The sequence below is a fragment of the Leguminivora glycinivorella genome, chromosome 5 (assembly GCF_023078275.1).
Source record: "Leguminivora glycinivorella isolate SPB_JAAS2020 chromosome 5, LegGlyc_1.1, whole genome shotgun sequence".
Classification (NCBI taxonomy): domain Eukaryota; kingdom Metazoa; phylum Arthropoda; class Insecta; order Lepidoptera; family Tortricidae; genus Leguminivora; species Leguminivora glycinivorella.
Genome location: NC_062975.1, coordinates 4991691 through 5004082, shown reverse-complemented (window position 1 = coordinate 5004082; position 12392 = coordinate 4991691). Strand labels below are relative to the sequence as shown.

Sequence of the window (12392 nt, the reverse complement as noted above, 5' to 3'; positions counted from 1 at the left end):
CACACAGGAAAAAGCTTGGGTTAGATAAATACCTTCAGTTTGTACCTGAAAATGTTCCTCCGAGACAAGCAGCCATATCTAAAGCAGATGAAAGCCATACACACTAATACATTGCATTTCATTCGTATTTTAATTACTGTATGATCAAATTTGTCCAGAGCCAAAAGTACTAATATTTATATTTATACCCATGTAAAACAATAATTGTACAATCATTGATATATTGTTGTCTGTATGTTGTACGCCATGAAATTAGCCAAAAGTTTTCATCACAACTGTGATGTTAAGTTTAAGGGTAGAGAAATTATGATAGAAAGTTTATTTTTTTATGTCGGTGTATGAAGAATTTTGTCCAGTACTGTATACCACGGTACTAAATACACACACCCAAAAATTTAGATTTTTCGGGTGAGTTCATCTCGCGCACTAAATTGAACGAAGGCGGTAAGGTTTTTGAAGTTTACATTATCGTCTTATCTGACCCCGGCAAACTTAACTTTTCTACTTAATTTGCGATGTCCAATAAAATTGCAATTTAACGACTTGTGTGAATATAAAACGATTTAAATGTCACCGATCGATTTGGATAAATGTCAACATAGTTTAATATACGCGTATTAAATATCAAACAAATTTTCCGCCGTATTATAAAGGAATAAGATGCAAAAAGGTGATTTTCTATACATTGACGACTATACCGGTATCTAGTCATTATATTTAGGAGCTACCATTCCGGTTAGCTTAGCTTTATATACGAAAAGCACTCAAGGAAAAAGGTGCATAAGGGAAAGAGCCACCTGTATTATTTTGTTATTGTTAATCTAATGTAAGTATACAATTATCATGCAAGACTCGTTTACCTTTCCATTTAGAATTTTCGTTCAACGAATAGTAGCATCTTTTGTATGTTGACGTGTATAAGTCTGTACCTATTTGCTGAGTAAATGATTTGTATTGAAATTATGGTTGAGGTGAACTGCACATCTCTAATAGAGGCTTTTGGCAAGAGTAGGCTGCGAAATGACAAGATCTATAACACTGCTCCTGTAACCAAGAGTGCAATCGTGTACGCTTCGAAGCGTACGTAGTTAGGTTAGGTTAGGGGGCGTAGCCGAATGGCATTTCTGTGACGCGAAACGCCACCGAAACGCCGCAGAAATGTAGTCTGGCTCTGTCCCGCTAATACGCAAGACCGATATAGATAGATAGCTACGAAAAAGATTATTATCGTGAGCGTTTGTGCATTCGGCTACGCACACAAGTTATCTGTGAGAAACCGCTTCTGAATAATTATGAAGACGCTTAATTCGCGTCAGAAAGCTGAAAGCATGCGTACGCATCTTCATACTAACGAGCGATTTCTCACATGCGGCTCGATTCTGATATACCTATGTGATCCCACCGTTAGCTTTCTCTATCATTCTTCCGTATTGATGCGACAGAATCACCAGGGCGCGTCAACGATTTTAATTATGTATCAAATGGTGTGGCTGATGGCATACCATTTTATTTACATTTCTTTAAAACGTGTGTTGTCCAGGCAAAGGCGTGGAAGGGTACAACACGACGAAGAGAGTTGTCACGTGTCCGGCGCAGTTCATCCGGCTCGGGCACAGCTGCTACTACTTCAGCGACACCAAGGCCACGTGGCAGAACGCGCTCTTCGCCTGCAAGGTGAGTCAGTTACTACCACAATATTTAGGGCCGGATGCATCAAACCGTCTGACGATGATGTGTCTGTCAAATGTGTTTGATGCAACTGGCCCTTAGAGAAACAAACAGCCTATACCATCCTAAGGGGTAGACAAGGCATATAAAACTATTCAAGTTTCAGTGCCACTCTTTGAAATTAGACACGGGTAGCATTTTGCGCCGAAAACGAATGACGATACAGCAATACGGAACGTCACCCCTTTCCTGCTTTTCGTCTATCAGCAACTTTAATATATCAAGAGCTTAAGTTACACCTTAAACGACATCCTTTGTGAAGAATGTACACAGGCATATTCTTTACTGATAAAATTGTGTCCGCGGGTGGTCAGTTACAAGGAGTTTCGATTGCGATCTCAATTCAGAGCACGCCTACTTACTTAGACACTATCAGTTGTGTTGTTCCACACGAGGAATTAAAATAGATGGGAAAATTTAAAGGAAAATATTTATGACTCTAAAATAAACACCGATCGATGATACCGATTTAAAAACTATTTAAAATCACAGCACCGCGCGCTAATTGAATGACAGATCAAAGTGAATCTGGCCGGATTTTTTCGACTTCTTCCTGATGTTTTTTTCTACGTCCAATAAAATAATACTTTGTCTAATTGCCCGTGACAATACAAATTCACTTACACACGAGGCTATTAAAACTTCATTCGAATTTATGGCGAGCCGTAAAACTAAAGTGGAACGGCCTCGCGATCCTGAATTGACTTGTCATATCTCATCACATCAACGTCATTATATTTATCACTTGCACAAATCATCTGTACTTGAATTTTTATGGCAGTTACGAAACTGAAAGGAGGCAAAGGCATAGGTCATGGAGACAATTGTTGGGGATTGTTTGTTTTTATTATCTCTAGCATAATCAAATAGAATTTAGTCAATTTATTAACGGTTTCTATTTTATGTCTTTATAACCAATGCAACTTATATAATTTGTTAATCCTGCCATTTCTAATTGAATGTGAAACTGTCTGTATTTTATTCTTTTTACTGACTTTAAGATAGATATTCGTCACTTTATTGTGGTCGTACATTTTTAAAGTACCTACTTCGTAGGTACGTGTTTATCATGAAAATTACATATGACGTGACTTACTTAATGTGTTCAGAAAAAACAAGAACCTATGAACATAGAAGCTGTATTATTTACAGTTAATCTAATTTTAAACTTGACGAAATCCAATTAATCATACCCTGGAAATTCGCGACGCATGCTGATTTCCCGCTAACCACAATCAATTCAGCATTGGAACTGTTCCTCCATAGTGTAGCAATAAATTACCATACAAACGTCTCGGAAATAGATCTCGACTGCGACTACGCCTGAGACGCGATCGCAATGGCAACGCAACGCGATGCTAATATCTCATTTTACGCTTCTGAGAACCGTTGATGTGAGACGCAGGAGCATGCAGGACTCGGATTCGGGATCAGGTGATATTTTTCAATCTTGAGAATTGGGTTAAGTATTGAGTTTCGTTATTTCAAAATGGTTATGTTATCAGAAAGTTCAATATACTGTTCACAGATTGCAGAAAGTTGCTAAAATATGTTCTCCAAGTGTAAAAAATTTGTACGGGTTCGTGGTGCACCATATTGTTATATCAATCAATATTATTTGCTCCACCTGTTTTCATTAGGACAATTGGCAACATTTTTTATCTCTCCTCTATTTGTATTGATTGATCAGTTTCTTGAAATCTCTTTTATTCAGTTCATTTAAACTACGTAGGTGTAGGTATATACTTAAAAGGAATATATCTTTACCGTTTGTTTATTAGGTTACTTAAAAATTTATAACTCTTATAAGGCTATTTCCATGATCATCATTCATAAACATAACGACAGATATCTTGCTTATTTGTGAGATTTCAAGTTATCTAAACGTTAATGCATTGCATAAGTATCAATCATGTTCTAAAACATACCTCCATCCTTAGGAGCATAATTATAAACAAATAATTTAAAGATTAATCCAGCTACTGCATATATGATAGATAATAAATGATGTGTTATATGGTTAGTATTAGAAAAGGTGTGACTGCCAATTGCTAGTTTCCCAGTATTTTTATTCTTATTAGATCATCTTCTAATAATACATCTTTCCTGACAATCTATATTCGTTTGTGATTTATATTCATATTCCGGGCTGTTATTATTTTTGTACTGACCTACTGCCCTCCCTTCATGTCTAACAGGCGTCTAGTTTTCAACACAACAAGACTTTATCATTCACACCTATTCTTGAGTTATGTTTCATTCATTGCAGAAAAGAAAGCATTAAATATTTAGATTTCCTGCATTGCTCGGCATCTTATTAAACGCGAATTCTTTGATCGTAAAACAACGGAATCTTCTTTAATCTGAACCATCAAGTTCAGATTTCAAAGGAGAGTTCGACCTAGATCCTCCTTTCGTGGAAGCATTTCTCCCGTTTCTGACAAATATTCTGCGATGGGATTTCGCTCTATTTCCCGATCCAGTTATAGCCTGTCAGTGACGTCGGGTTCATTTCAGTTCCTATGCGGGTATTGAGATTGTGGACATTCAAATAGTTGTGACGAGTAGTAGGAATCTGCTTGTCTGCATTGAAATTATTTACCGTAAAACTAGGTGATTTTAAATTGTAGGGGGCGACTGTGACAACATTATACGTTTTCAAAACGTAGTTCGTAACAGTCTTTATTTACATAAACATATTTACTTAATTACCTATATAAGAAACTAAGACTAAACTTAAAAGCTAGCTTATATCTAAAATAGGCCCTTGGGGCATTGTACCAAGGATACTGGCGACATTTCCTCGCTGTATCGCAATGCTGATACGTTGTGCGAGGAAGTCGCCAGGTCTTGGGTCACCAGTTACCTCAACTAGACGCTTCGCAATTTCTATGAAGTAAACGTAGTTTATTTTAATGCAGAATTGTCTACAACATTTACAGGAATAAATATAGTACAATAATTTACCTATAAGTACCTATTAAACATGTAAAATCGGGTAATTCACGTAAAATTGTCGAAGGTCGCTCGACTGGTTTCGCTCCGTAACGAGGAGCATTTTCATTGAGCACGCGCGACGCCGATGGTATACCGACGCAGACTGTGGGCTGCGGGTCGGGGGGGCGAAACAATGTCGAGCGACCTTTGACCATTTTACGTGAGTTACCCGATTTTACATGTTTAATATGTCAGTGTCTCACATAAGTACCTAATAATAATTTTGGACAGTTCCGTTAAGTAAATATTAATAAATTAATAATAGTAATTTTACATGAACATGATGAACGTGATTGTATAGTTTTTGAATTTCAGAAAAGCTTTCTTCACTGATACCTCGAACTACATAGTAGAATAGAAACATTTGATAAAATAACAATATTGTATTACATCATAATACTTACCCGTTCTCTTTTGTCAAAAATAGAAGCAAATAAATACGGGACCACCGACAGCGCGTGGGCCACTGTTTACTCTCTGCTATGATACACGTGCTCAATATTCATTTTGACAGCAGTAACAACAATTGTCGGATACTAAATGCCGAACTTTTTGTGTTACTAACTGATAGAATCAATAAGTACGAGTAATCCAAATGGTTCTCCTTGTTTCGGCATAATTTTACTAACAAGATTTCTTTTTGGCATAATTCACCTTTCGCATAATCTGTTACGGCATAGTATAGTTGCGCATAATTTTAAGAAATATGCCAAATACAATTATGCGAATTAATTTTATTTATTAAAACAATCGGCGTAAACAGAATTATGCGAACTTATTTTCGGATAAAGTTCTATATATTCGTATTATTTTAGATTATGACAAATAAGTTTTCTGCCAAATTAACATTCGCCGAAAATCGTTTTTTTTTTTATACTACGTCGGTGGCAAACAAGTATACGGCCCGCCTGATGTAAAGCGGTCACCGTAACCTATGGACGCCTGCAACTCAAACAGTGTCACATGCGAAGTCTGTTATGCGAAAATCGTTTCGGACAATTAAAGTTATGCCAAATAGAGGGAACCCAATCCAATTAATTTACCTGGTTGTATATTTTTACCCTTACATAAAAATATTCCCAAGCAACTTTGCATGTTACAAGGTATAATAAACTGAGTAGTATATAGTAGGTACCTTTTCTCTGCTGCGGAATAAACCGTTTTATTTAGTTCTTTACCGGTTAATCCAACGAACCCTTTATGAAAGCGTTCCCTTAAAAACCGGTTTAAAAATCGCGGTCTTTCGAGCGAAAACGAAATTTAATGGTTTTGCCGCAAGTACATGATAACGGTTTGAAAATTTAACCGGTATCCGAGCCCTAGCAGGAATGTCAAAATGCTTGGATCCGTACATAATTCGGTAACAGTAGGTAAGTACCTACATACTTTTTTAGTAATTTAAAACGTGGAAAAAATTGCTACACGACAAAGTGCCTCTATACTTTTTGCAACCTAATTCAAAGACGGTAAAAGTAGTTTGATGTTGTATAAACATTGTCATATTATTTTGTTAATAAAACCACAAAATATAGGTATAATAGTACAAGAGTAACGTATACGTCAATTAAAGTAGACTACAGTGACCCTACAGATAAAATAGTAGAACGAAGGTTACGGCCAATTGTCCTGATGGAAATACAATGACATTATGTACCCGTTATACTTGCAAATAGATTCCGTAAAGGCACCTTAATACATTACGCATCTAACCAAGAAACGGTTAGGCATTGTCGGTATGATGCGTAATCGAAAGCCAGTATGTAGGTTTACATTTATATCGCAAAATAATTTAAATATGAAGAACTACGTGTCTTGTCAAACGTACACCTACATCTACATAATGATGTGGTCACCAGCCATGGCAACATATTGTATAAAATGTAACCAATAAGGAAAATTTAAAAGAAAAGAAGCTCTAAAATGAAAATACAAATAATAGATGTCAAAAGCGGACCCCAGGCTCCCATGAGCTGTGGCAAATGCCGGGATAATGCTAGGAGGAGGAGGAGGATCCCTACATAATAGATATTGGTCTACATATATGACATAACGAACCACACTATGCTAAAGCATAGAGTAATACCTACTGATAAAATGACCCGACTCCGACGTAGGTATAAAGTAGGTAAGACCGTACGAAACGTGCGAAAAAAACAACGTTATCGCCTTGATTTCTCTCCATTCCCATCAATTAATCTCCATCACCATCTCGGACACATCACCCTGCAATAGATGTAGTTAGTAGTGATCTTTTAATGAATGCAAATTAAATAGTATCAATTACTAAGGTTATACAAAATAGGCATGACTTCATCTAAGCTCATAAGGCAATTGTAAGTCTAATAGGTGTTGCGCAAACAGTAAGGCTTGACGATGATGTCAATAGTCAACTACTCATTGATGGCGGTGTCACAGCTTTGGCACGCCGCTGCTGCTACTTGGTCAGTCAAGTTGATTTTGGTGTGATCCGTAGCTTGCAACGTTTTCACTAGCTGGATTTTCTTTGGTATATTTTTCATACAGTGTTAGGGTCGGTTGCACCAAAATGTTCGTATTCGACGATCTTTACATGGGAATTTTCATACACTTCTGCTACGTGATGATAACTTGTCTGTCAATTGTGGTTGCTGCAACTAGCCCTTTGTGTGAAATATGTGGAGCCATATTATTAAATTAAAACGGGACTTAATCGCGTAAAAACTTACGTTTATATTTAACCCGACGTTTCGGACATGACATTATGTCCGTGGTCACGGGTAGTCTACCCGACATATGAGTGAAGATCGTGTTAGTTTAAATCAATATATATGTGGAGCCAGTTCTAAATAAAATACTCTAAAGCGTGTGTATCATCAATTTATATTACTTACCTCATTTATTCAAATAGGAACCTACGCTACTAAAATATTATGCACTTATATAGCATCATTAGCATCACACAATGTTGTAGTTTTATTATACATGTTTGTCATTGAAAGTTTAAGTCCCTTTGTAGTTAAATCTTTATAAACATAGCAATCATCGTTACCAACTTTTATACCTCAGTTATAGGCCACAGAGAGGCATACTTATTTGATTTTATTGGCTTCAGCACGAATATCGATTTTCTGTCACGGACCAATCTACATATTTGAATACTTTGAGTTTGAGTGGTACTTGAGAAAGGATAATGTATATGTGTCAGATAAAATAGGCGCCGGCGACGTGACGCAAATCTCCTTTTCACGCATATTTCGGGTTTTACGACCTTGGAGATAACGTAATCGAGTTACGGTTTATAAAACGTTACATCATCGCCACATTCCCTGTAATACCAATAAACTCTTGTAAACAGCATGTAGTCACATAACTTTACATTACATACTTCAATTACTTTCTGGAAAAAACGTTTAAACGGCGATCTCAGACTAACGTTATCAAAACTTATTGCATTCAACAGTGACATTTTTATAACCCATTTACATACATACAATGCCTTAATGTAGTAGCTAGTTCCTTTGCACATTTTAGTCGGGTGCATATTAGATCTGTTGCAATGAGAAACTTTGAGTCATAACTGTCTTGTAGTTATCCTCATACAAAATAAGCATATGTGTTAGTGCAAGACATACCTACAATTTAAAATGAAAGTCTACCTACTGTAGGTAGAGTAATACTTCCTTCATTAATTTCATTACCTATATGTAAGTTACTTGATGCTACAAATAGTATTGTATATCCGGACTTTAATTTCGGAAACATAGGAAAACACTTAAATTATTATGCTCTGATAGTCAACGAACGAGAGATATTGTTCACAATAAAATTCTCAATTCGGCAAGTTTATTGACCCCACCCAAGTTCGCTTGACAGATGGCTCGTCTCGTCTGCAAATTTGCCCGACAGGTTAAACTCGTATCAAACGGGCACCGTTACTTTGTATCCGTATCGATAGATTGGTAAATAAATCTGATAGACCGAGGATTAAAAGGAATGATTTACTGCCAGCAGACACTTTGTCTGGTTTATATTCTGTATGATATTTTTATGAGATAGGCAAACGAGTAGACAGGTTGCCTGATGCCCCTGATAGCATGCAATCTCTGTCGCTTAATGAACTATGAACACACGTAACACCAGATGGGTTTAAGGTGCGTTGTCGTTTAAGATGGGAATTTAAAATATACTTATTTTATTTAAAATGAAATCGACCCAGAAATACCGCAAGCGACAGTTCATTCCACAGTTAAGCTATGCAAGCCAGGAGAACTCAGGCAACCTATACCTACAGTTGTTTTTTAATTTGTTAACATAGTCAAAAAATATTACCCAAACAGTAACAGTTAACCTGAATTGACCTCACCCTAATATATGTATATTTGTATAACTAAAAATAAGTTTGCCAAATGATATTTTCTTTCAATTTGTTATTCAAACAGAAATTCGAAACTATCAATACAATTCCAAAGACGGTTTTCTCACCTACGAGCTACGGCGACTATTATCAAGTCGTGTTTGCACAGATGTGAACAAACTGCGTCCCACTTACGCGACATTGGACATATCGAATGATCACACCTTACAGATTACTCGTACGTAGTCAAATACACAAACGTTTACCTACGATAATATCGTTATTGTAGCTTGGTATCTCTATCGCTCTTTTGTAATGGCGCGACAGAGCCAGCTAGACTGCGTTTCGATCGGCGTCTAGCGTCAACGATTGACATTTTGGCTATGCTGGTGACATTGGTCAAAGGTTGATCTTCCAATAATTTGTCCATGTTGTCATATTTGTGAATGTATGATGTAATAAGGGATTTTATTTTAATCGTTGGTTTCTCAACTGAGCTGTCACGGTTATTAATAAGCAATGGCATTATAATATGCTTTAGGAGATAACAAGCGAGTTTAAAAATGAAGTAGCAGTAGTTTAAAGAGTCATTATTTAAGTTTGACGGATGGATAATGATAATAACTTTAAGGCTGCTTAACTTGACGGTTCAATTGAGTCATTAAGTAGTACCAGCACACTCTTGAAAGGAACATTATACTTGGAAAAGCCGAAGGCCAACGCTCCAGGGGTGGAATACCGATAAGATGGGCTGACACCATGAAGAAAGCTTGTGGTTCCATGCAGAGGGCAGTCCATACGGCCCAAGACCGTGTCAAACGGAAGGACATCACTGTTCGTCTCGATCCTCAGCCATGAGAGAGCGACTAAATAATAATAATGAGTAAATAGATAGAATCAACATTGAAATTTGAAATGACCAAATAAAGATCCTGCCTTTTCGAATCAACATAGATGAAGGTATGTTGACAATTCTTTGAAAAACAATTCCCATAAGAGACCTCCCGTTACCTTCAATCACTTATACCCCTTTCTGGCATCTCGTTGACCCGTGGAATGTCCAAACCCACCCATCTAGTGATCGATGACATTAATTGTCGATTATTTTTGTCTACCGCCTTGATGAGGTCAAACGCCCCTCATCGGTTAACATAACAATCGTTCGATGAACTGTCTATTTTCGATATTTGGTCGTTAGCGAAGAGACTTTGTTTACATAAAATATATTTAATAGTTAACTTTTATATGTTAAATATATTTTATGGGTGCTCTATTTTTCTTTTATAAACCAGGGACACGATTTCGTTGTCAATATTTTTCCCATTAAAGAATTGTTTTTCTTGCAAAGTGGATAGTTCGGCATTTTGAACGTCGTCCAAAAAGGGAATACTAGGCAACTTAAATTTACATATTATATTCTATATCGTATCATCATACGTTATCAGTTATAATTATAAATTATATTTGGAATATTTATCAGAAATGGAGCTATGCTCAGTAGCAAACACGAATATGTTGTAATTCCTACATGTATTCAATTAATAGAAACATATCCGTACCTACTAGGTCCAATAAACGGACGCGCTAGTCGAATCCGAACATTTCTGCGTTTGTTTTCTTTGCGTCTGCGCAGCCAACAATAGACGCGTCTCGATCGGACGACTCCATTACGTGTGGTCCGCGATGTCCACATGTCATTAGGATTACATTTTAATTACAGGCAACATTATAGGCAAGGCACTCCCTCCCCCTGTCCAGATATATTAACTAACACCAATCAGGTTCATATTATTATGTAGATATCTATTTAATTATCAGATATTTTTATACATATATTACTACATCCTTCATCAGGTGCACAAGATTGTACTCTCTTTGATTGTAAAATGTGCCAATTATTGTTTTCTCCACTAACGTACTCGTATGTTCTCCCAATTGACGACGAGGTATCCAATTACCCAATGTACATATTCAAGTACTAAATGTTCGCATCATGTGCGGCCCCGAAATCACAAATTCAATTAGATTTCGCCAAGTGGAACAATTGAGCTCCGTGTGGTATGGCCTAGAATTGAACAAACCCTCCAATGCTGCTGATGATTCTCAGTATTCCAACGCCGAGTTCACATTGTGTATGATGTGCCGGCCTAACGCCGTGTCTTGCGTGGGCGACGGTCGCGCGACCGTCGCGCGACCGTCGCCGTCGCGTCTCATACTTCCATATCGATAAGGTTTGATTTCGTATGCGTCGCATCGCCGTCGCGCGACCGTCGCCCACGCAAGCCACGGCGGCGTAATAGTCGAATTGACAATCGTTGACGATACATGACGATCAGAACGCAGTCTGGCTTTGTCGTGCAACAGAAGAGCGATTGGGAGAGCTATATACGATACGTTTACAAAGCGTAAGATATTGTGACATTGGGTAGGGTACCCTGCAATGCTGTTTCTTTACAACGTTGCCGATCGTATTTTCTGTTACAACCAATATTTGGTACGAATATTGAGGCCTAACTGATGCTGGCCCCGTAGCCGAATGGCATTTCTCCGACGCCAAACGAAAGCGATACGCCGCTGGCTCTATCGCGCCAATACGCAAGCGCGATAGAGATAGATATCTACTAGCGCTTCGTTTCGTGAGCGTTTCGTGAGCGATTGTGCCATTCGGCTAGCCACCCTGGTTGGTCTGAACTGCATCGCTTGCTAAGCGACATAAATATCAAGAAATGACACAACCGAAACTCGCCGGAATATATTAGTTTGTCGCGTATAAGAGGCTTTTATATTGGCAGACGACTGTCCTTTGAGGAGGTCATTTTGATTGCTGAAGTCTTTCTTCATAAATAATGTGATTGGCGTCGTAATTCGTCCAATATTATTGATAAAGACATTCAGTGATTCACTCTGTCTGTGTTGTCTCTAATAATTAAGTAAGTACTTACTATTAGTCGTTGGAAATGGTTCATTCTTATGTTTTACAAAAATTAATGACATATTGTGTATTGAGTACATAAGGTACAGCGGGGCAAATCTCGACTGAGGGGCAAATGTAACTGGGCAATTTTTTCCATGTTTTACAATGTTTGCATTATTAAATAGAGTGTCCACCGGTTATAGGTATATGGTAGGCGTGTTCAGTGGATACATGTAGAACTCAACATCATAATGTATTAATAATGGAAAAAATGGATTAGTTACAGTTGTCCCCCAGTGAACATTTGCCCCGCTGTACCTTACTAGAATGTTCCCTGCTGTAATTATAAGTGTTAGCAGGTATTTAATTGTTAAGTAAAATAGGTAAATTCAGTGACTCAATGTAGACTAAGATTATACA

General features: G+C 37.4%; 1 protein-coding gene across 1 annotated transcript in view; it reads left to right on the top strand.

The window, feature by feature from the left end:
• Window positions 1–12392, top strand: part of LOC125226610 — a 180959-nt gene that overhangs the window by 120341 nt on the left and 48226 nt on the right. Inside the window, exon 3 of the mRNA XM_048130641.1 lies at window positions 1541–1674. Coding sequence (XP_047986598.1) covers window positions 1541–1674 — 134 coding nt within the window. The remainder of the gene's footprint in view (window positions 1–1540; window positions 1675–12392) is intronic.